Source organism: Anabrus simplex, chromosome 3 (genome assembly GCF_040414725.1).
Source record: "Anabrus simplex isolate iqAnaSimp1 chromosome 3, ASM4041472v1, whole genome shotgun sequence".
Classification (NCBI taxonomy): Eukaryota; Metazoa; Arthropoda; class Insecta; order Orthoptera; family Tettigoniidae; genus Anabrus; species Anabrus simplex.
In genome coordinates, this window is record NC_090267.1 from 409,286,574 (window position 1) to 409,313,002 (window position 26,429).

General features: G+C 39.3%; 1 protein-coding gene across 6 annotated transcripts in view; it reads right to left on the reverse strand.

Annotated features, from left to right (window-relative positions):
- Nucleotides 1-26,429, reverse strand: part of LOC136866438 (protein Son) — a 372,657-nt gene that overhangs the window by 228,545 nt on the left and 117,683 nt on the right. For 5 of the 6 annotated variants that reach the window (XM_067143379.2, XM_067143377.2, XM_067143382.2 and 2 more), the window contains exons 6-7: nucleotides 14,813-14,973; nucleotides 1,897-2,005 (exon numbers count right to left, since the gene is read on the reverse strand). In XM_067143379.2, the coding sequence (XP_066999480.2) occupies nucleotides 1,897-2,005; nucleotides 14,813-14,973 (270 nt within the window). The remainder of the gene's footprint in view (nucleotides 1-1,896; nucleotides 2,006-14,812; nucleotides 14,974-26,429) is intronic. The other variant, XM_067143378.2, reaches the window with a different exon arrangement.

The following is a 26,429-nucleotide window of genomic DNA, read 5'->3' on the forward strand; positions in this document are numbered from 1 at the left end:
TTTGCCTGGTGTGAAAATGGGAAACCACGGAAAACCATCTTCGGGGCTGCCAACTGTGGGATTTGAACACACAGTGTCTTGAATACAAGCTGAAAGCTATGTGACCTAAACTCTGCAGCCACTTGCTCAGTCGAGTGACTTGCCTCCTCCCGGGGCTGGTGTATGGTCACAAGACCCGTCCCATCATCAGGATATATGCCATCATACCTGGTATGGTTCTGTTCATGCTGACATATAAGCCATGTAGTTTGTGTTCTATCATCATCATCGTCATCATCATCATCACCATCATCTTCCTTCCAAGTATTGGGCCATGTGTCCCGTTAAGGTCTTGCATTTTTCTTTTCGCAAGACTTGAAAGCAATCAAATGTACTTCCGACGGGTTGCTAGCCTGAAGGAAGTAAGACCATTGGTGGGGCTGCCACCTCTCATCTAATGGACTTTTATTTAGATTGACAGTGACTTCACAAAACAAAACAAAAATATTTATATTCAAATAAGACAACATACACTGCCTGAGAAAATAAGTTAAGCACCCAGACGGAGTGGTTGAAAGTGAATGAAACTAAATATGCTGAAAGACCCTGTGCCTCTATTGAACTGATAACAATATGAAATGAAAGAGACAAAGCCGTTGGCAGTTACAGGTGGAATGTTAGCGCCAGGTCAGTAGGGTGTCGCAACCCTCCTGGCTGCAATGCATGACCTTATGCGGTTCGGAATGCTGTCAAACAGCCTTTGGATCCTCTCCTGAGGCAAGTTTGTCTACAGTTGTTGCAGCTGTCCCTCCAGATCCCACAAGTTGGTAATGGGACGGAGTTCCCTTCCAATGTCATCCCCCACACGTGTTCAATGATGGTGAGGTCCGGGGATCTTGCTGGCCAAGGGAGGACCTCAACATGCTCCAGGCAGTCCATAGACACGCGTGCTGTGTGTGGACGTGCATTATCTTGTTGGAACACTGTCCCAGGGCGCTGTGCTATAAGGGGTAGGACGTGCGCACAGGGAATGCCTGTGACGTATCGCTGTGCCATCAAAATCTGCCGAAGCACGCATATCCTATGGCTCCCCACACCATGATGTCAGGGATTACGCCTGTGTGTCTTTCCACAATATGGGCAGGATCTGCCCTTTGCCCTCGACGCCGCCATGATGCGACATGATGCGACATGATGCGACGCCAGTCGTTCTCTGTCCATGCCTCCCGGGCAAGGCACCACTCCAAACACAGGCACTGGTTTTCCGGTGCCAATGGCAACCGACACATGGGGCGGTAGGACCCCAATCCGGCAGATGCGAGTCATCAAGACACTGTGCGGGAACTCACAGGATGTTGTACAGTCTCCAGTACATGTTTGCGGATGGCGGGTGCTGAAGTTATGGGATCCCGCAATTGTTGGCGCACCATACAATAGTCCTCCCTTGGGGTGGTGCTTCTTGGTCAACCCGAACCTGCACGATGTGTTTGGGTGCCCTCATATACCCAGTGAGTCCAACATCGGGCAACTGTGACATCCGAATGGCCAACAAGCCTGGCAATTGCTGTCAGTTGGTGGATAGGCCATCTAACGCGTCTGCAAGGCGATCACGGGTGCTTTGTACTGTACATACTTCTCTCTGAGTGTCTTGCTTAACTGTCTGACTCACAGCAGTTGACTGGTAACAACTTATCAACAACAGGTCGGTGCCATCATGAATGCACTCTAGTGGGCGTTCTACACATTACAGATCCTTGTAAATGTAATCATTTACTCACACATTAATAATATGAAAGTATACCAAAATGGAATAATATTGGACCACCCCTTCAGGTACTTAACTTTTTTCATCAGACAGTGTAAATCATAATAACAGCATAAACATTTAAATCAGGTCATTTTCTATTAAAAGCATACCTGACTTACGATGTTGTTGGCCACTTGATACAGGAAATTGAATCCTCAGCTGCTTTGATTGCTCAGCTGTCTTCTCCTGCAATGTCTTAACAGGAAGCTGCACTGAATTCTACAAATAGTAAACAAGATACTGTGAAAAACAAGACAGTGACCTGAGACACACAGGAATGAGAGAACTCATACAATAACTGGTACAACAAATGAATTTGCACTATTATGAAACAAGGAGAAGAAATGACCGAATCTCAGTACACAAATGAAATTACAGGGATCACATGGTAGTTTTGGACATATTATTGTTATTATTATTATTATTATTATTATTATTATTATTATTATTATTATTATTATTATTATTATTATTATTATTATTGTACATCTTGGTAGTGACAAGATCAGTAAGTCTGTTGTGCATGCAATAATTGAAGCATTCGTTTGGTAATCATCCGTATATTGACATGGAAAGTGAGTATAAGTAATATTTAATATACGTGGTTTCAATATTTAATAGGATAAACTACGGTAGTGGGTGTAATGTTCAAGACATTGATAGTGTGTGTTAATGAAATCGTGTTTTTAGGTTACCTAATTTCATCACAGAAAATAACAGAGAATAGATAATTCTCTGTGACTTGAGTCACGGCCAGCTGGACTCCCTATACGGCACAATGTCGGGAGCTGGAATCCAGTGTGACTCTGTGGATTTGAATCCAGCATCTATGGAACATGGCCACAATATCACGGACGTGGAGCGCATGATACATGCAATAGTAGTATTGAGCAGAATGCAAAAACGAATTTGAGGCTTGATATCACTCAACAAATTATGGAGGATATGTTAAAAGAGGAAGAACAACTGGAAATTGCCAGGGGCCTGTTGAAAAGTATTCTTGCAATTCAGCAGAAAAATATGAAGATGGAAATTCAGCAAGGTTTAAAGAAATTGGAGGAAGCCCTAGATGCGGGATCTTCGCATAGAAAAGCTTGTAAAGCAACTAGAGCATTAATGCAAAAAGATTTGTCCATTCACGAGAAGGTAGAACAACAGAGCAACATAAACAGAAACGTAGAACAGGATAAATGTGAAATAGCGTTATCCAAGAAGAAGAAGAAGAAGAAGAAGAAGAAGAAGAAGAAGAAGAAGAAGAAGAAGAAGAAGAAGAAGAAGAAGAAGAAGAAAGAAAGAAAGAAAGAAAGAAAGAAAGAACAGAGGCAGAAGAAGACAGATGAAGATAAAGGTACTCAACCTGAACCAGTACTGGTATCCAAAACTGTTAAAAAGAATGAGCAACGGAAACGTTCAACTATAAGAAGCCACCCAGAAGCCGTACTTATTAAACCTATGAATGGCAAGACTTTTGCAGATGTTGTGAAGGATATCCGCAGCAAGGTGAAGCCGGAAGACAGTGGCGCTGGTATTAGATTGATCAGGAAAACTATATCTGGAGCGGTTCTTCTTGAATTTAATAAGGCCACAGAAAAGGAGAACAGAGAAAATTTTAATAAATCACTTAAAGGTGCTCTTGGACATGATGGCGAAGTAAAGGTTTTGATGCCTAGAACTACATTGGAAATTCAGGATATGGACAGTGCCACCACTATTTCCGACGTAGAGGAAGCTGTAAGACGAGAATTAGAAAATCTTCATCAAGACTTGAAGGTCTCAATCACAAATCCGAACAGCAGGGGACAACAACTTGCCATTGTGGAGATAGAAGATAGCGAGGCATGAAAGCTGTTAGACATAGGCAAAATTAAAGTACGCTGGCTATACTGCAGAGTAAGACGGTGGGCCGTAGTTCCTCGGTGCTTTAGATGTCTGTCATATGGGCATCAAGCACGAAACTGTAAAGGATTGGACAGAAGTAAACTCTGCTTTAAGTGCGGGGAAGCTGGTCACAAGGCAGTAGGATGCAAAACGAATCCACGATGCATAATTTGCACAGATATGGGCGTTGAAGTGTCAAAACGACATCATGCTCTTGGCTCAGGCAAGTGTATTGTGTTTTGTGAAGCACTAGAAAAGGCCAAAAAGAAGTGGTGAATGGTACAGATCCTTCAAGCCAATATACACAGGAGTCTAACTGCCAATGATCTACTGACGCAGATGACCTACGAGATACAAGCAGACATCTTGATTCTTATTGAACAATATCAAGACAGAGATCAACCAGGCTGGTTTTCGGACAATCTAGGGACAGCTGCGATATGGGTACCAGACCTTGGAAAATATTCAGTTATAAATGAAGGATGCGGGGATGGGTTTGTCTGGGTCCAAGTTGAGAAGGTAATTTTTGTCAGCTGTTATTTTACCCGGAATGAGGCTATTTCTGACTTCTAGATAAAACTAGATGGGCTTGAAGATACTCTGCAAGGGATGAACACTAACTTTGTTGTTGCTGGTGATTTTAATGCTCAAGCAGTTGAATGGAACATGCCTCAAACAGATTCTAAAGGGCGGCGTACAATGGAGATGGCCGCCAGATTGGATTAATTGTTATCAACGTTGGTAATGTGACAACCTATCAGGGAACTATACCAGATGTAACCTTTGCTTCTGAAGACATTGCGTCTAGGATAACTGAATGGCAAGTAATTGAAGAATATACTGGAAGCGATCATCAGTATATCACTTTCCGTGTACTTCAAGAGACTCCGCATCTAAGGATTACCATGCACAAGCCAGAAAGATAGAACATAGCCACTATGGATAGAGAAAAATTTCATGAAGTAATACAGAATGGAATGGACTATATGACGGATACATGTAATGGAGGCAAAAGAAGCATACTTGCTAATAAATGCGTGGAACACACCATGAGACTCCTTCAGCAAGCATGTGACGCATCAATGACCAGAATCAAACAACAGAGAGGCAAGCGTCCAGCATATTGGTGGAATGAAGAAATTGCTGAGCTGAGGAAACAATGCCTGCAACTCAGACGAAGGGCACAAAGAGCACGACATAACAATGAAGCTCTCTCAGTAGAGGGGATTAGGGTATAAAATCGTTATGAAGAAATTCGAGATGCTACCAAGCCCTGTCATGGATCCACGCACCATGGAAGAAATAGTACACACACTATTCCCTGATCATGCAGAGAGGATTGATGATGAGGCCGAGAAAGAACTAGATAATGTACCACCTTTTACAACTGAAGAATTGATAACAGCAATTAATTCTCTTAGAAATAAGAAAGCCCCTGGACCAGATGGTATTCCAGCGTAAGTACTAAAGGTGGCAGTCGAATTATGTCCTCAACTGCTGTTGAAAATGTATAATCATTGCTTGAAAGCGGGAATTTTTAGCTTTCGTTGGAAGATAGCTAGATTGGTTCTGATCAGTAAAGGGAAAACTGGGGGTTACAGACCTGTATGAATGCTGGACATTGCCGGGAAAGGTTTAGAGAAGCTACTACAACCGAGAATACTAGTAGCAGTCCGATTAGTTGGCGACCTACAAGGGCAGGTTGAAAAGTTCTAGGAATCACCGCTAGATGTCACGGAGGTTCCCGCGCAATGATCACACATCCTTTGTGAGTGAACACGTGGCGCATCAGTGCTCTAGCTGCAGAAGTGTGGTAGTGACGACTCTTTGTTGATGTTCCCGTGTAGTGATTTGTGACAATGGAAAAAACTGAGATTCGAGCAGTGATTAAATACTTTGTAAAGAAAGGTATGAAAGGAAAGGAAATTCATGCCGACTTTCAGAACAAACTGGGAGACTCTGCTCCTTCATTTTCAACTGTTGCCAAGTGGATCAGGGAGTTTAAATTTGGTCAGAAGAGCTTGGATGATGATCCGCGTAGTGGACGGCCAAAAAGTGTTACGACCCCAGAATTTATCGCAAAAGTGCATAAAATGGTCATGGAGGATCGTTGACTTAAAGTGCGGGAGATTGCTGAAGCTGTAGGGATGTCTTCTGAACGGGTATATTATATTTTAACCGAAGAATTGGGTATGAAAAAATTATCCGAAAGATGGGTGCCGCCGCGGCTCTTGACAATGGACAATAAACGCACCAGATTGGAAATGTTCGGACAAAGTCTGGCCCGTTCAGTGCAACCAACAAGATTTTTTTGCGCCGGTTTGTGACTACAGATGAAACTTGGGTCCACTACTATACCCCAAAGACAAAACAGCAGTCGAAGCAGTGGAAACATGGATATTCAGCACCACCAAAGAAAGCAAAGGCAGTGCGTTCGGCCGGACAGGTCATGGCCTCAGTTTTCTGGGATGCAAAAGGCATTCTGCTGATAGATTATCTTCCTACTGGCTAAACAATTAAGGGGCAATACTATGCAAACCTCCTAGACCAACTACAGGTAAAGATACGCGAAACAAGGCCTGGTTTGGCAAGAAAAAAGGTCATCTTTCATCAGGACAATGCTTCGCCACACACAAGTGTTATTGCCATGGCAAAACTTCATGAACTGGGGTACGAATTTTTGCCACATCCACCTTATTCACCTGATTTGGCACCATCAGACTTTCACCTATTCCCCACGCTGAAAATTTTCCTCAGTGGACAGAGATTTTCTACAAGGGAAGAACTGACAGCCGAATTGGAGAGGTATTTTGCAGGCCTGGAGGAATCTCATTTTCGAGATGGGATCAAGGCATTCGAACATCGCTGGACCAAATGCATTAGTCTACAGGGAGACTATGTTGAAAAATAAAAGCAGTTCCACCGAGGTAAGATACTTAATTCTAGTACATTCCGAGAACTTTTCAAACAACCTACGTATCTGACCAACAACATGGATTTCGCAGAGGTCACTCAACGCTAGATGCTGTGAAGGAAGTGGTGAAGACAGCAGAACGATCTCAAATGGGTAATCATTACTCTAGAAAGCTGATGCTTCTTGTGACACTAGATGTTAAAAATGCTTTCAACTCGGCAAGATGGAGTGATATTTTGGAAGCTCTGCAAGAAACTTTCAAGCTACCAGAATATCTCATGTATATACTGCGAGACTATTTGAAAGACCGTACATTGTTATACGACACGGACGATGGTCAGAGAAGAAAATGGCTCACAGCTGGTGCAGCACAAGGCTCAATTCTTGGACCACACCTTTGGAATATCATGTATGATGGTTTGTTACGGCTGGAGATGCCAGAAGATGTAAAACTTGTGGGTTATGCTGACGATGTGACTGCTCTGATAGTAACCCTTAACCTAGAGCTGGCTCATTTTAAATTGAATCAGGTGATGTGACGTGTTAAAGAATGGATGATAAATCACAAGTTAGAACTCACAGATCATAAAATAGAAATTATCCTCCTGACGAGGAATGACGAGGAAAAGGATTAATACTGTTGTACCGATGCAGATCGGGCAGATAGTCATCGAAACAACTAGGAGCACAAAATATCTTGGTGTAACGCTTGATACTAAGCTTACATATTGGGACCACATCCAACGGGTAACAGATAAGGCAGCGAAAACCACGACTGCACTGAGTAGACTCCTGGGAAATATTAGAAAATATTCTGCATCAGAAGAAGAAGGACCTGGATGATTACAACAGTCAGTAAAGTAGAAGAAGGAAGATGAAGCACAAGGTGCATTAAGCACGACATCCGTCCTGAAGTAATGCGAGAGCGGTTTCCGGGGTGGAGATAAATGTCGTGGGAAAAGGGAGTGTGGCTTTTAGTGGGTAAGAATCTCCACACACTTGTTGAGTGCGGACCCTCACAGGAGTCTTATGAAAGATTTTCCACACTCCCTCGCAAAAAAAAAAAAAAAAATATTATTACAGAGAACCCCATCATAACAGGCCTAAAGTTAACTGGTCAACCCAATGAATAATGCTGCTTACAGTTTCCCACGGTAACGATAGCCCACACAGCCTCCCATCCTCCCCCCACCTGTGGACAAGATGTACTTAGTTCGATACTGCTTATGCAATGTCTTAGCCAATTTGTTGTACTCATATGTTTTTTCATGTTTAAATAATTTGTAATATGCAAATTACAGTAAATAAACTTTTTATGCCTAGTATGTTTCAAAATATTGTTTAAATCATGGTAACATTTTTAAGTTATTGTAAGTATAGTACTATAAATTATTCTTGGACAGGCCCTGTATTTTAACTGCATCAATTGCTTGTACTCATCATGGCGTACTGACTGCTAGTTGTATGAACCACTTTCAGGAGTCAAGCCATTTTAAATGAGCACTATACATTGCATGAGCCGCTTATAAGCGAAACACCTTTTCTGAAACTGTAAAATGGTCCTAATTCCCAAACTTTTTCAAAATTAAGCCAATTTTTAAAATATCTGAACAATAAATTTAATACAAACTCCTGAAGAGGATATAGCCATAGATGAAGCTTACTGGTTTGGAAAGGTAGGCTTGGATGGAAAGCATACATCCCACAGAAGAGAGCATGTTTTGAAATGGAGTCAAACCAATCGTGCAAATCTTCATCTGGCTATGTTTACAATATGCTGGTGTACACGGCAAAGACCAGAGAGCTCCTAGACAAAGTAACTAACATTGATTTGAGAGCCTGCAATAAACCGACACAAATTTTCTTCACTCTCCTGAGAGTGCTATCAGCATGGCAACTTAAAGTGGTACTGGAGGCAAAAACAAATCAAAGAATTTTGCCAAAAATGATATCCATTTGTTGTTAGATTCACAAAACAGTGATAATGATAGCAACAGTTATTTTTGTGATCTGAGTGGTGATAATGATGCAGAAGACTGGGAAAGGGATACATGGGGTATGTAGAGAACTACTATGCATCACCAATCCTTTTCAATCAAATTGTTCAGAAAGGTACAGGTGTTATAGGAAATATTCAAGCAAACTGGAAGGCTTAAAGGGCATGAAAAAAAGAAGAAAAAGTAGGAAATACGATAATTTTGCACACGGTACAGGAATAAACTAATAGTGATGAAATGGAAGAATAAGTAAGATAGATGTGCATATTGTCTCAGCAGTGCATGACAAAGAGGTGACTGTAGTCAGTAAGAAGAGTGGTGGTCTGAATTTCAAACCCAAAGTTAGTGTCAACTATAGCCTAGGAAAGAAAGTGAAGAAATATTACACAAAAATATTTTGCCACTTAGTGGACATTACAATCTTCAATGCTCACATCCTTCACAAATAGATGGAAGGTATAGAATCCCAGGTAAATTTCAGTTTGAAATTAGCTGAGAGACTGATTGAAAACATATATTTCTAAAACAATGAAACCACAGAGAGTTGGAAAGCTCAGCACTGAAAATGAACCTTGGCTTAAGAATTGGCACTTCATGGACACAAATCCAGGTTATTTAGAGTTGACACCCATGGGCGACCTGCCACTTGTGAGAGTGAGGCAATGTATGCATTGAAATCTAATGTTAAAGGGTGCACAAACACCCACTCCTGACCTGGAGGCAATAAACAATGAAGGTCAAAATCTTCATCCCAACCGAGAAACAAACCCAGGAACTCTTGGACTCAAAGCCACTATAATAACCAGTTAAACCTCGGAGCCGCACCATAACATTTACACATAAAATAAGAATTTTTCTAGGCATTACTACATACATTTTCTAGCAGAACGCTATGTCGGGTCAAATCTCATAACAATAGCAGATGTGGAAGAAATTGTCAACAATGACAATATGACAAATAACTCAACAGCAGATGGTGATAATTTATTTTACCATATATCAAAGAAATTGATAAAAGAAAATTCAACCAGATTTCTGTGACCCGGCGAGTAATTAAGAGTTAAGTAGCCTGTTCTGGATCAGACCCTTGGTCGACTAATGAAATATCTGATTAAACGGACAATATTATTCCTTTAAACAAGTATTTGGCTGAAAAATAAATAATAATAATAATAATAATAATAATAATAATAATAATAATAATAATAATGATAATGCTATTTGCTTTACGTCCCACTAACTACTTTTACGGTCTTCGGAGACGCCGAGGTGCCGGAATTTAGTCCCGCAGGAGTTCTTTTACGTGCCAGTAAATCTACCGACACGAGGCTGTCGTATTCGAGCACCTTCAAATACCACCGGACTGAGCCAGGATCGAACCTGCCAAGTTGGGGTCAGAAGGCCAGCGCCTTAACCGTCTGAGCCACTCAGCCTGGCAAAAAAAGTCAATATTGTGGCCTTCGTCTTAAGAGGGCCCCTAGTTCAATTCCTGGCCAGTTCAGGGATTTCAGCTGCATCTCGTTAATTCTTCAGAACCGGTGACAGGGTGTTTGTCTTAATATATACCTTTTCAGATCTACACAACAAAACATACTGCCAACTACCACAGAAACATGAAATAGTGAATGCATTCTATTACATACAGTGGGCATCCGGCAATAAAACAGGACCAAGTCCATGTGTGCAATGGTATTTGTACTCGTGAACCTACTAGGGCGAGTACCATATTTACTCATGTATTAGACCCCCTCGCAAATTAGACCCTCCTTGGCTTTTCGAGACGAAAAAATTAAAAAATAAATCTTGCATACAAGACCCCCCAATGTAATTCGTCAGAGAAGAACAACGATTCCACTTCAAAGCGGCTACAAGCCTTATGCAGCTCTGATACGACATGACACAAATTTGTGAATAGTTTCGTCCGTACAACCCACGCAATGAAAACACATGTCGAAGTCATGCAGTACATCTGTGTTTCGCAGTTAAGAAATGTCCGCCTCCGGAGTGTAGGCCTACGCAGCTCTGATGACGTCGCACAAATAGATGAATAGTTTTGTGTCCGACCCGTGCATTGCAAGCACACATCAGTCATGTATATACGTCTGTGTTTTGTAGTTAAGAATGACCGCCAGTGTAATGGTTAGCACAATTTCTGTAGCTGCCGTTTTCGGGAGCCTGTGTTCAATTCCCGGTACGGTATTGCCAGAGATGTACAAATGGCAGGAAGGTTGATTTGCGGTAAAAAATGGTACATACAACTCCCTTCCACTGGGGGCGTGTCTAAAAAAGAGTTGCAATACCTCGGCATGAGGAAACAAGTTTACTTTAGTTAAGAAATATTCACGGTTGTTGCTAAGCCTATTACTATAGGCAGGCAAGATCATTAACAAAGTATCATTTAATATCTCATAACTCTGGCCAATATAGGGTTTTCTGGAAGAGAAGTAGGTTTAAAATGTGATAAAAAATAATCCAATCACAATTGTTTTACAATGTTAAAAAGAGAGTTAAGAGGTTCCACCTATTCAATACACTGATATAAAGTTGCAAAAACTTATGTTACAACATGTTTAATTCGGGACCAGTTTCGACACATATCATCAACCGATTGAAAGAGCAGGGCAAAAGGTATACAATTATCAACATACACAACACAAAATATATGACAATGTTCACACTCTAAAGGATATATGAAATGTAACACTTTCATGAAGATGAAATATTCAATTGAAGTTCATAAGCAACGTGACAGTCTTGTACACTTCTGCTGTGAGTGTTGAAATCACATATAATGATGTTGAATTAATGGATAAGAACTAAAGGATACATATAAAAATATAACACTTCTCACAAAGATAAATTTTTCAATTGAAGTTCATAAGTAACGTGACAGTCTTGTACATTCCTGCTGTGAGCACTGAAATCATATATAATGATGTTGAATTAATGGATAAGAACGAGTTAAGGGACTTGATTCAACACATTAAATCTTGAGGGTTGCCTTGTTATATTGTGATAAAAAGGACCTTGAAAGGTGCAGCTTGTGTACAGTTGTTGCTAGGCAAGGAATAACATGCTTTTGTTTTATCGGCATGTCCAAAGGTGGATAGCGACATATATGAGCTCCTAAGATAAACTGTAGGACCCAAGTTCCTCAGTTTGATGTGGATATATGAAGTCTATAGAAAAAAGGAAAATTACTTAGAAATAAAAACGGGGAAATTGGTAAGTTAAAAAACAAGTAATATTATGAGGCACACTTTGTTCAGCTTGCCGTGGTGGCTAGACACGTTTAGAGGAGCTAATAAATGAAGTATAAGTGGAAGGGCAGATAATGAGCAAAGGTAGCAGAAGGGGGAGAGATTAAGGGATGTGGGGGTAAGGAGAGTTGTCTAAGGTGGATCATGGGGGCGTTGTGGTAGGGGCAAGTAGCGCGAGAAGGTGCTGTGTGTGACGTGAAAGATCGACCGCCTACCTGTCAACTTGAAGCTTTTAAAAACCAAGATAAGGAAGTCAAAAAGGATGTTCGGTTTCTCAGATAATTCATTAAGGTTTAGGTTAGGAATAAAAAATTGATCGAGGTGTATAAAACAGTTTTCAGTGATATCAAGAAGGGGGCCTTTGTTTAGGACACTGAGAATTTCAATATCTTGGTCTAACGTAGTGAAATTATGTTTTACGTCCTGCATATGTTGCCATATTGTTGAAAACCTATTGTATTTTATTGCGTTAATGTGTTCTGAGTATCTAATTTTGAAGTTGCATCCGGTTTGCCGTATGTAAGAAGAATTGCAGTTACTGCATTTAAACCAGTATACGCATGACCTTGAAAATATGCTAGTTCTGTTTAATAAATTGGAGTTATGTACCACTTCCAAGTTTCTATTGTTAGTTCGAAAGAAAATCTTGGAATTATGCTTTTTGAAGATATTGCCAATGCTGTAGATGTCTTCATTGAAGGTAAAGGTGGATTAAGCTGCCGGTTTAGGATTGTCATTTTATAGAGTTGTATTTGGTCGGTGTTTAAATTTATTGATCGTTCGTTCAATAAAAATCTGTTGTAACCATTTAATTTAGCGATGGAGCGAATGATATTAAGTTCCTAATTTAAGTTATCTTTGGACAACGGTATTTGGAAAGGGCGATCAACCATACTGTTGTAAGACGCACACATGTGTTTGTGGGTGTGAAGAATCTTGTCTTATGGTAGCAGCTGTTTGTGTAGGTTTCCTGTAAATCATATAAGATAATGAATAAGGTAGTCTGCTTATTGTTATATCTAGAAAGTTGATTGATCTGTTGGATTCAGTTTCATGGGTGAATTTAATATGGGGATCGATCTTGTTGAGATTATTCAGAGTGGAGGACGCTTTAACAATTCTATCATCTAGAATTACCAAGGTGTCATCTACGTATCTTGCCCAAAATAGTATATTCTTAAAATTGTTGTTATCAATTACAGTATGTTCCAAAAAATCTAACCATATCTCTGCTAAGATCCCTGAGGCCGGTGATCCCATTGCCAAGCCATCTTGTTGATATATTATATTGTCGAATGTGAAAAAATCTACTTAGGCGACTATATGTGTTTAATTTTCTTTCAATAATGGGAAATAATTTTTTGGTATTAATGCTAGGATACATGTTGACAATATCGAAAAAGTGTAAAGAATGATGTGGTGTGATTTTTAGTTCAATACGGAACAAATATGAAGTTTCTATTTTTAAATACACAATTGTTATTCGCCAACGTACTAACAAATAATATAATAACATTGGTTTTTTTTTATGTCCCACTTACTTTCAACGATTTTTGAGATGCCAAACAAAACATACTAAGGTATGTATTAATAAACAAATGGGAGACGAAATTAAACATTATGATAAACGCATTACCGCCACACCTGTAGATATCCATAAATGTGGCAAACTTTCCTGTTATTTACTTTTATTCTTTCCGTCGTGAAACTTTTGGCACTATCTGGGCAATACCATACTTAACATAAACAATGCTGTTTAGGTAAATCCCGATGTGATAAATGTAGAAAAGCATGAAATATACTTAAAAATAAGGGTCTGGCTTTCAACAGCCGCAGTTATCAAAAGAATGCTTCCAGTCACTATGTATTACATTCGGAAATACAACTCGTAACATTCGCTAGTTATCAGCTGGTGGTTTGGCACACTTTCAACAACACGGCTTTATTCAGGAGGAGTGGCTTCTGCTACACATACACCAACTGGGAATATCAGAGACCATCTCCAGAAACCATTTGGGAATAGCTTAACACAGTTTAGACTCTATAGTCGGAAACAAAACTATTTTTAAAAGGTTCAAAATGACAGGATCTCAAATGCAGTGCATGGCTGACAAGATGGCAGTGAAGACGACGTCACTTGGAATGACAACACGCCAGTAGTAGGGAAGTTAGCGACACAAGACAATTAAAATGAGAGCAGTGATCAGGTTTACTGTGTGGTAGGCCTACTGCTCAACTGACAGAGACAAATGACTGGCCATTGAGTTATTCTGTATCAATAATGCATAATATGATAATACGATACCCTTATCCCTTTTCTCTACGGGGTCGAGTATGAAGTGAGATGAATCTTCGTAGCGAGTTTTTATGACCATATGCCCTTTTTGACGTCGACTTCATCAGAGGAATTAATGAGATGAAACAAATGCCGTGATATGACTAAAACGGATTATATTTACTTTATATGTAGGCCTAAAAGTCGTGTTCACCATTTATTGACTTTTTTTACATTTAGAAATACTGCCTTCCAACGAAAATAGCCAGTATAACTCAAATATATTCATAGGTTTGTTAAAGAACAGTGTAGAATGTTTACATGTACAATTTATAGCTCTTTATAGTCTAGATGTCATGTGCTCACTGCTCAAAATTTGAGGTTATTGCATATTGGACCCCCGTTTACTTTTTTGGGCTGTAAAAGTGGGGGGAAAAGGGGTCTAATATGCGATTAAATACATATTATAATACTGAACAGATTATTTAGACATGCAAGAAGTATCTCAATACATGCAAGAAGTATCTCAATACATGCAATCAGTCTTTGAAGACTTTCACTGACTGAACTTGTTGGGAAAAAGAAGCAGATTAAAATTTCCTCAGTACGATGTGCATTCTGATATCATTTGGAAGATAACAGTATCAATACAACAGTAAATGTGGAAATAATAGAAGAAAAATTTAAGAAAATCCTACTTACTCTTATATTAAGTACTATACTGGAGGGACGTTCTTTAATTTGGAATGGGTGATGAAATGGTCTTTCATTTTCACTGTCACTGCTGTGATGTCTATCTTCACCACCAGAATCACTTGACACACTACCCATAGCTTCTTTCTTGGACAGCTGCTTGCAGAAATCTACCCAAAAGATATGGTTAATTAGCTACCCAAAAGGTATGGTTAATTAGCATATACCAGTACTGTATGAATATTTAAAAAATTCAAACAAATTCATATGTTCAAGGTTGACATGAATCAGAAAGGAGGATAACACACACAAATAATAAACACAATGACAAGTCAGAGGAAGCAACAAAAAAAGTAGAGATATCAACCAACAAGAAAACAAAACAAAGACAAATTCCATATCTTTATCTCTTAAACGACGACAAATCCACTCTATTTCCTAGCTTCATCAACCACAGAGAGAGGTATCCATACTCAATAAGGAGGCCATTCTCAAGACTTCACCCTTGATATTGATGGGGAAATCCACATAAACACAAGAAAAATGAGAAATAGAAGGAAAAATGTATACGGGTGGTATCAAGAACACTATAAATCTGATACAAACCAAAAGCTGCACATATTGATGAAGATACAGTATTAAATATCTTAAAAAGGATAAAAGTATATACATTTTCTTTTAGACACTTCCAAGATACTAGGGTGCATCATATTATGGAAATTCGCCAAACTGTCATTAAGCAATGAAATCTTCATAACTTCATTCAGCTTTCAAAACAATATTTCTTCATCACTCAATTTGGGAAGACCTACCACATTGCTTGAAGCTCTCACCTCCAACTGTGATGCACTTTGAGTACGCTATGCGTGTAAATAAAAGCAATTCCTAGCTGGGAATACAGATCTTGTATTTCTGCATCTGTCACATTTCATGGTAGGCCTATGAATATGCTCTTGAATTATGCAAGATTTGATCGGAATGTACGTCAGTGGTAAAATGTCGGCCTCCAGATCCCAAGATGGCAGGTTCTATTTTTTTTTTTCTATTTGCTTTACGTCGGACTGACACAGATAGGTCTTATGGCGGCGATGGGATAGGAAAGGCCTAGGAGTTGGAAGGAAGCGGCCGTGGCCTTAATTATGGTACAGCCCCGGCATTTGCCTGGTGTGAAAATGGGAAACCACGGAAAACCATCTTCAAGGCTGCCGACAGTGGGACTCGAACCCACTATCTCCCGATTACTGGATACTGGCCGCACTTAAGCGACTGCAGCTATCGAGCTCGGTGATGGCAGGTTCAAGCCCAGAAGTAGTAGTCAGATTTTTGAAGGGTGGATAAAGTCCATTTGACACTTCATGTCGTACACTGTTAGTTTGTACAAGATCTCTAGTGGCACATCTGATGTTTACGCAGCAGAGCTGATTAAAAATCAGGCACCGATTGTCCAGTTTACTCCACAAACTGGTAGGGTAGAATGGAACATCAAAACTAATGCTCAGGCAATCTAGATGGCGTCAAATTGAAAATGACTGCACATAGTACCTAAGGCCATATTATTATTATGAAATGCAGAAGAGAGTTTTGTTTCATAGAAGAATTCTAGTGAAGTGATTTACAAAGTTTCATACTGTCTAAGTTAAGGCACATACTGAAGTGAATTAAATTAATTAGCTGGCGTGCTTACTGTTCTTTAAGGAAAGGCATAATATTATAATTATTCTATAATCATTATTGATTTCAGATGAACAGAAGAAGAAAACTCATCCTTCAGATTGTAAATATCAAGCAAACTCGCAAACAATACCAGTTCAAATAATCTGCCAAAAGTTTATTCTAATCATTTAAAATCATTTAATATCTCCCAATGATATAGATGATGCACAGATGATGTACAAACATAGGGAACATTTAGCATATTGTTTTATTAATGGAGAACATTAACCTTTTAATTGCTGCGCTCGCAATACGGCGAGCGCGGAGAGTGACCGCTGCTCTGCTGCACCCGTAATATTGCGAGCGTGACATTCTTCTGACTTTATTAACGCAATACTTCCAATGTTGACATAAGAAGTCATTCAAACTCGGTGGGCGGATACATGCATCTCTCTGCAGTAGATAGGAGCTTACGAAATGACAATCTGTCGATTCATTCATGAGTTATTGAGATAAATACGACACTCTGCTTTACGAGCTGCTCTGTGGTATGCCCGGCGTGCAAGCTAGCAGTGAGGCCCGCGTCAGGGATGAGTAAGCTACAGTATGTCGACCGCCAGTAAAGCGCGCGATCTTACCGAATCTGAGGATGTAAGAGTGCTATCCACATTAGAATCGGAAGATGAATATTCTGATTTTAGTGATTTCGAGAATAATGATGATAGTGATGACGCCGATTATAATGAAAGTACAGAAGTTGTCCAACCACTTGTGCAAAGCACGAGAAAGAGAAGCCACTTAGACTGACAGAGAGACGTTTTCCTTCCCCTGTACCACCCACCCCGAAGAAGAGATTTCCTGCCAGGTACTGCCATGTGTGTTCAAACACCACGCTTGGTGAGAAAAAGAGGAAAGAAAGTTGATATATGTGTGAAAAATGCGACGTTGGACTCTGTGTACACCCCTGCTTTGGAAACTCTCATACCCTAGTAAGGTACTGAAGGATATGAACTTGTTTCGTGCAAATGAACACTTTCTAAGAAGACATGTGATTTGAAATAAATGTAGGCTACCCACAGTTTTGGAATTACCAGTTTTGTACAACCCTTGATTAACTGGTTTGGACCATTTTTTATTTTGATATCAAACCAAGATGTATAGGAATTTTTAATGCATTCTCAGTGTTTCATCTTGAATAACATTTTACCGTAAAATTTAGATACATTTTTACTCATTTTAGTCACCCCTGAAGTTATTGTCTTCAGTTTAGTTATATATCGGCGCTTGGAAGTGGACAGCTAGGACCACCTGTAGTCACTGAAACATGTAAGTTGAGCTTTTTACTGTTATTTTTAATTATTAGTTCGATTTTTGTTCAATTGTTGGCCTTTTATGTTGGACAACCTTGAATTTCCTGCGCAACATATAGCTAATTTTGTGTTAGAAAAAACAGTTTAGGACCTTCCATATTTAGTATTAAAATATATGACAAGCAGGCAAGAACCCTCTGGTTTTTCCCATCTTATTTCCGACTTTTATGTATTGAAGTTAATTATTAAAAATAATTCAGCACAGGGCTTTTACAAAAGAGAATTCATATCAGCAATGAAAAGGCTAAAGGAGTATCCTCAAAGAACTTTACGACACTCATTCAGGTGTTTTCTGGGCAGCAATAAAGTACTGGCTGATCCTTTTTATACAAGAGTATTAACTGAAATGAAAATCAGTACTTCATCTCCATAAGTGTTCATAAGGATCAAAGATGACTACCATCTCTGTAAATATAGAAAGCATATTTCCATCTAAAGAAGATGTTGATGAAACAATTGTGAATTGATCAGAAGTGTGAAAAACTCACAAAGACAGCATACAACTGCACACCAAAATACCTGGCATGACACTTGGTGCCGAGACAACTTGTAGACAGTGCGGAAGTTCAGTATTTACGAGACTTGACATTTGGATCTTGTTCGCAGATGTGAAGGACCACAAAAACCTGGAGGATATAACTATAAACACTAATGAATATTTTTAATATATGAGCCAAGCAACTTTGACGATAGAACGGCAAAATTTGTCATTAGAGAATTTAAGCAGCCACAGTGCTACATGAGATTACAATGATGATGATGATGATGATGATGATGATGATGAAATTGGTGTAGTGGTCATTTGGTGGGGAGAATCACATCAACTAGCCCTTATCCATGATAATAAAACCAGGAACATCTTACAGAAGTCTTAATAGGAGACACAGATATAAACCAAACCTGATGTTTGTTAAAAGAACACAGCCTAACAGTGTCAAATCAGGGTGGGTGCCTATGCCTAACATCCAACATAATGAATAATACGCCTAGTCACAGCAGCAGTTAGACCACAGATCATTACTGTTTTGTCAGGTTAAATTCAGAATGGCCAACTGAGAGAAATTCTCAAGAACACTGAACCAGATGATATCTAGACACAGTCCAACTCTACAGTCCTATGACAAAATTGCTGAGACAGTGAAGAAATGTTTACAGCTTTCAACATCACAAACCTGTAGAGCTAACAACATTCTGGGGACTATTCCAGATGGAGTGAAACATCTGAAGAAGTATTCTGAGCTCGTTGAGAAAGATCCATACAGATAAGAAACAAACTAGCAGGTCAACAACTGAACATATCAATCCTGAAAGTTAACAGAGAAAAATGGACAGCAGTCACAGAAGAGCTTGACACATATCACAGTACATCGAAATTAATGATCAGACACCACCTAAAAGCAAAGTAAACTGATCTTATACGATACTGAAGTCTGTTGTGACTCTACATAAGGCCATTAGCATTCAGTAGAAATATTTACTACCTACAGCTGGATGTATGATGAGAGCTCAATGAAGATGAAAGAGGCACGATTATCAATGCCCATCGATTCAGTCATGCCATCCATGGGATTTCTGGCAAGTTTCGGATACCATGCTCAACAGCAAGTGATGACCAAGGAAGCCAAAACAATTAAAAGATAGAGAACGTCTACGTCTTTGACATGTGGTGAGGTCAGACCTTGGGCAGACTTTCCATTGGCATCTGAAAGTGATGCCTATAAGAGTCACTAAACTGAACACTCTCTGATGGTTACAGATGTGCAAAACACATTGCCCATGGAATCTAGAATAATGGAAGAGCATCATGTGGAATGAAAATTCATGCTACACGTTGTGGCAGTCAAACGGGCATATATGAATCTGTGAATGCCAACTGAGTGCTGTTTACCAAAGTACATTGTTCCCACTCTGAAATTTGGTGGAAGCAGCATTATGGTAGGGACCAGTCTTATATCTTTTGGTCTTGGTCTACTGGTTTCAATTCTTCAAAACAGGAATGCCAAAGCCTATCAGGCAATACTGAACAATTCAATGCTACCAGCCCTGCGACAACAATCTGGAATTGATCTTTTTCATATGCAACATGAAAATGCACCCATTCATAAGAAGACCACAACAGAGTGGTTTGTTAAAATGGGAGTGAATAAACTTGAATGCTCGCTCAGAACCCTGATTTAAACCCAACTGAGAGTCTCTAGGATAAGTTAGAGCAGAGGTGCTCACATTGGGCATTTCATCCCGCGGGCACACAGCTCTCTAAGAGGGCGGGTAGGCAGGCAATGAGTGCATGCTATTCAGCCACGTGGCATTGTGGTTACGTCACAGGTCGTGAAGGTTGGGCAAAGTTCTCTCAGTCACTCTCAATCACTGCGGCAATACCAGAGTTTGAAATAGAGGCAGAAAATAATGAAAGAAAGAGGGCAGAAATCCATGTCATTTCCAATTTACGTTGTAAGAAATAAGTTATTTCTGTTCATTGCAGTTTATGTAATTTGAACAGATACAAGGAAGAGGTAGGCCTACAACCTCAAATATTTTTGTACTGCACATAATGAATTACAATTTTCACTATTATATTTTAAGAGGTGCTTTAGAAACATTTCTAATATAATACAGAGTTAAGGTGGATAAGCTGTAGCTTGTGGTTGCTTGGGTTTAAATTATCTGATAAACTCACCAACAGTCCAATCATGCTCACTGGGAATAACATCAGGTTATTTATTTGAAGACATACTGTGCATATTAATTTGGTAGATGCATTTAAATTGTTGTACTTTAATCTTGGATAGTAAATATCTACGTCCTCACTTGTGATTAAACTCCTTCACCAGTTGGAGGCTAGCTATTATCATCAGACACCTGATATGTTTTAAATACTATTTTCAGAAATTCAGTGAACAGGAAGTCACATAACACTATAACACTGTGCAAAATAAAGTAGTAAACTTGTTGAATTATGTAAATATATTACGTTTTGCTGATAATTTTTTTAATATGGAAATAGTGTCATTCCTATCCAACAAATTGTAAATCGTAGCTTGTATACTTAAACCCCATACATATGAGGCGTATAGTTTCAAACATGGCCAAGTCCGTTGAGCTGTTTTTTTTCAGGAGAAGCAAAAAACTCGTTTAGGATATTAATTCATACATATTCAGACACCTTATTCTTTATGTTGCTTAACAGAGGCTTCTAATTCATTACCATACAATTTTTACAGTCAAAATATATTACATGAATTGAAAAATGTATTTAAAATTTGGACTTGACCATGTTTGAAACTAACTATGGGACTTGGCCAATTTTGAAACTTACCTACGAGGACTTGGCCATCTTTGAAAATTAGAGTAGAAAATTTGGCCTAATATACATTATTTCTGCTTCGCCGTCTTTTGGGTATGCTTATGCGACAGTACCTTAGAATAAAACCACCTTGTTTAGCTTTAACGGGGTGTGCATAGTATGCACTATGAAAGACTTTTATGTCTTTCATTTTCAGTAGCCTACACTTTTTTGTTCCTCTGTGATTACAGGTTGGGTACTGTGGTAAAGTCATCGCGGAAAACGTAAGGCAAAAAGAAATCTAGATTAGGCCTATTTTCCAACTGTGTTCATCTTGACTTTATTTGGAACAAATATGATTTAAAATGATATAAGATTTAGTGAAAAATCTTTAAAGATTATTATTTTAAACATTGTGTTTGTGTAAAATTACCCAACATTGTAACCAATGTAGAGGCTAATTTACATTTAAATAGTGTATATTTTGCAAATATGTGGATTCATATAGTTACTTCAATGTATATTCTTCATATTATACCTATTCAATACCATCGTGCCTTCGAAACACATCACCGAGCCTTGATTGAATCACCACTAAAGGGCCCTTTACACGTTCAGACTTGTCTGTACAGACCACGTTTGCAACGACCGTCTGCACTGTTCACGCTGCGTTTACACGTTCCGACCATTTGTACAGCTTTCGCACAGTACTGTATTTCTAATCGAGACGAGCGGAGGTAGTATTTCCTGACCATGGCCACATTAAGTCAATTAACTTACAAAGTGGTACTTCTGTCTAGTGTTGTTATTTCGGAAGTTAAAAAGCGGAAGAAATCACAACGTAGAAGGTGTACATAAGACTGGCTTCTACAACATGTTTCGCTTTCGCACGTTGATCTTTTGAAGGAGTTAAAATTGGAAAAAGATGGCTGGTTTAACTACTTGAGAATGGACGAAGAGAAATGCTTAGTGCTGTTGCAGTATGTCACACCGTATATAAGGAGAGAAGACAGTGTAATGAGAGAATCGATAAGCACTTTAGAAAGACTTGTAGTAACATTGAGGTTTCTGGCAACGGGAAAGAGCTATGCGGACCTTAAATTTTCTGCCATAGTGTCTCCTTCATCTTTAAGCCACATCATTCCGGAAACATGCCATGCTATAGGCCTATATGTAGTTCTAAGAGAGGAATATTTAAAGGTGAGGATTCAAAGGCATTATTTTGCTTAGGTAAAATAGATTGCGTGTTCCTTCCTCAGCTGCTGGAGTTCCGTTCTGTAAGTTGAGTGCATTTATTCATTCATTCATTCATTCATTCATTCATTCATTCATCGATCCATCCATCTATCCATCCATCCATCCATCAATAATAAGGGGTCTCTTTTCATCTGGTGGTTATCCGTGACAGGGAGAAAACAGTAGCGGTATTTATTGGGTCATGAAAATATGCATGAATACAATTCAATTGTGCAATCATCCATTCATTTACCTATTCATGCAGTCATTCACAATGTGTGTTGTAATTGTAGTATAACTGGATCAGGTACAGAATTTTGACATGAAGCACTAATTGAACTCACAAAGTGTTAAGATAGGCCTGCATGTTGTCCTAGACCATATAACACTGTTAACATCTAGGACAAAATGAATGAATGAATCAATTAATTAATTAATTAAAATACAATTTCAAGATTGGGTGTACATAGTTAGTAGGCTTAAATTATGTTTAATGTCGTGATAGATGGACAAGTTGGGATAAGGAAATGTTAGTTTAGAAACTAATCCATCATATGCCGCGTTTTTTATTCCGGTCACTGTATTCTTTGCTCTTGATCTTCCAAACACTTGGCAATGATTTATAGAGTTCTATGAATTGAATCATAAATGCACGGGTACAATTACGCGAATCTTGTGTAAACTCACTCATAGCTGTTCCTATATTGAGAGCAAACATAGGCTACAGTACAACACTACATACACGCTCCCAGACGAAGGACTGTGCTATCTGTCTGCAGCATTGTCTGCGCAAGCTTTACACGCTCAGACTTGTCTGCACGTGGTCTGTATTAATTCAAACTCCGCCAGACTTTGCACAGGCCGAACACAGACCGCAGTACAGACCAAACTTATGGTCGGCGATTCATTTACACGCAACGACTTGTCTGCACAAACACGGTCTGTACAGGCAGATCTGTGTAAATGTCTGAGCGTCTAAAGGGTCCTTAACAACACGTTGTTGATTGTACTCATCTCAGCTTTTTCCCTCGTGCGCTCCCAGGTGGAAGGATCATGTTGCTGCTTTCTGGAATGGTGTTTATTTATTTCCTCCATTTTATTGCACAGCAAATATGAATACTATTAAAAACCACCAATTAATTATATATATTTATTATTTATAAAATGTTTATAAAAATACACGCAAACAAAACCACCACATGTGACTCGAACAAACTTCAGTCAACCATTTTACCGGAACACACCACGTGACTGGATAGCGCAGGGTTATTGGCTCATGCGGGTTAACACAGACTTGGCCGACTTTGATATGAAACGTCATTCTTTGCTGTAATTTTAAATGTGATCTGGCCGGATTTGAAACCCACTTTAGTTCTCATTGTATTCATCTTGTAAAGAGGAATCCATGGAAGTCAAAACATCAGAACGTGCAAAAGATGGACTTGGTCATGTTTGAACCTATATGCCTCATATTCATATCTCACGTCGTTCCATCTTAAGAGATAGGTTGCGAACGAGGCTTCTCCACCAGTTGCGGTCTCTGAACTTCTCTCCTTCTTCGATGCTTTCCAAACTATGTCCTCGCTGTTGAATGTCAATCTTCACCATGTCCTTGTACCTGAGTCTTGGTCGCCCTCTTGGTCTTTTGTCTTCAAGTTTTAGATCATACATTTTTTTGGGTAATCTGTTATCTCCCATGCATCGCACATGTCCATACCATCTCAGTCGCTGCACTGTTATTCTGTCCTGCAGTCTTACAACTTCAGCCTGCTTGCGGATTTCCTCATTACGGACTCTGTCCCTCCGTGTTTTACCGATCATGCTACGGACAAATTTCATTTCTGCTACCTGGATTCTACTAACATCTTTATTTCTCATGGTCCATGTTTCGCAACCACAGGTCAGGATTGGTACGTAATAGCTTTCATATACAACTCTCTTACATTTTGTTGGTATTTTCTTGTTCCATATTATGTCTAACTATTTTGTAAAAGTTGCTACCTCCCTGAATTCTGTGAGAAATTTCCTTGTCTATAGAACCAGTATCAGAGATAACACTTACAAGATATTTGAAGTGATGGTTCATCTGTAACTGTTTCCCCTCCCATTGGTTGTCCGTACCTCTTCATGACCATAACCTCACTTTTCTCTTGGCTGAAGATGAGTCCATATTCTTTAGCAGCTTCTGTCCAGGAGTTTATATGTCCTTGAAGGTCTTCTTTAGAGTCTCACCACAAGCATCTATCATCCGCAAACAAGATAACTTTCATTTTCTTACCTCCAATGGCTTGGTGAACTTTTCTCTGAATCTTGTTCATCACAGTGATGAAAAGAAGAGGAGACAAAACACCACCCTGTCTTAACCCAGATTTTATATCAAAGGTTTCAGTCATTCCTACAGGTGTTTTGACTTTATTTCGGGTATCTTCATACAAATTCTTTATCCAGTGTATCATGTCATACTGTATTCTAATTTTCTTCAGTGTTTCCCACACCTTCTCTCTGTTCACAGCATCAAATCTCAGTTGTGCTCGTAGTATTTTTCCATTAACTGACGGACTGTAAAGATTAAATCAGTTGTTGATCTCCCCTTCCTGAATCCATACTGTTCTTCGAAGAGGTTCTCTTCAATAAGGGTGATATAGATGTTGATTCCCGTAGGGAATCTGAAATATTTGTCCTGAATGAGCAAATTTATAATACCAATATAAATGGTCCGTTATTGGACATTATAAATTTTCCAGCTAGCTCATTCTTGGTTGCCAGCGTTTCGCCCTCGTGTGCTAGGGTGGGCTCATCAGTTGGTACCTAGCACACCTACCAATACGCTGGCTAGTGCATACCGTGGAGGCCACTGCGTAGGCTAACTGGAGCCACTGGCAGTGCCAATGCACTAAGAGACTTTGTCTCATCATTAAAAATTGATGCCTGCTTGGCCATCAGATGATATAGATGTTGATTCCCGTAGGGAATCTGAAATATTTGTCCTGAATGAGCAAATTTATAATACCAATATAAATGGTCCGTTATTGGACATTATAAATTTTCCAGCTAGCTCATTCTTGGTTGCCAGCGTTTCGCCCTCGTGTGCTAGGGTGGGCTCATCAGTTGGTACCTAGCACACCTACCAATACGCTGGCTAGTGCATACCGTGGAGGCCACTGCGTAGGCTAACTGGAGCCACTGGCAGTGCCAATGCACTAAGAGACTTTGTCTCATCATTAAAAATTGATGCCTGCTTGGCCATCAGATGATATAGATGTTGATTCCCGTAGGGAATCTGAAATATTTGTCCTGAATGAGCAAATTTATAATACCAATATAAATGGTCCGTTATTGGACATTATAAATTTTCCAGCTAGCTCATTCTTGGTTGCCAGCGTTTCGCCCTCGTGTGCTAGGGTGGGCTCATCAGTTGGTATCTAGCACACCTACCAATACGCTGGCTAGTGCATACCGTGGAGGCCACTGGGGTCTGATTTTACGCTCTATTTATTCTCTCATAAAGTTTACCAACTTGAGAAGTTAGAGTGATGCCTCTATAGTTGGAACATTTCTTTCTATCTCTTTTCTTGAAAATTGGAATTATGATGCCTGTTTTCCAATCGACTTGTATGTCCCCTTCTTTCCAGATCTTACTAAAGAGTTTGTAGATCCAATGTTTTCCAGAAATGCCCATAGCCTTGATCATTTCTCCATTAATTTCATCAGTACCAGCAGATTTTCCAGTTTTGATGTATTACCAGGCATATTCTACATCACTCCATGTTAAGTCTAACCCGTTGTCAGAGGCAGACTTGCAGGAGGTAGTACCAGTACTGTCTTTTTGTGTAGGCTGCATGCAATTCACATTTAGCAATTCATCAAAGTAAGTCCTCCAAGTCTCTTTGATCTTCTCATCTTCAGTGATCAGATTTTCATTACCATCTCTTAGGTATTTGGAGTGTTCTTTATCTCTTTTTCTATTTTTCATCATCCCATATAACATTTTCTTATTACCATTAACATCCTCTTTCAATTCATCATTCCACTTGTTCAACCACTTCTCTCGTTCTTCTGTAACAACTTTGTTTGCTTGTTTTTT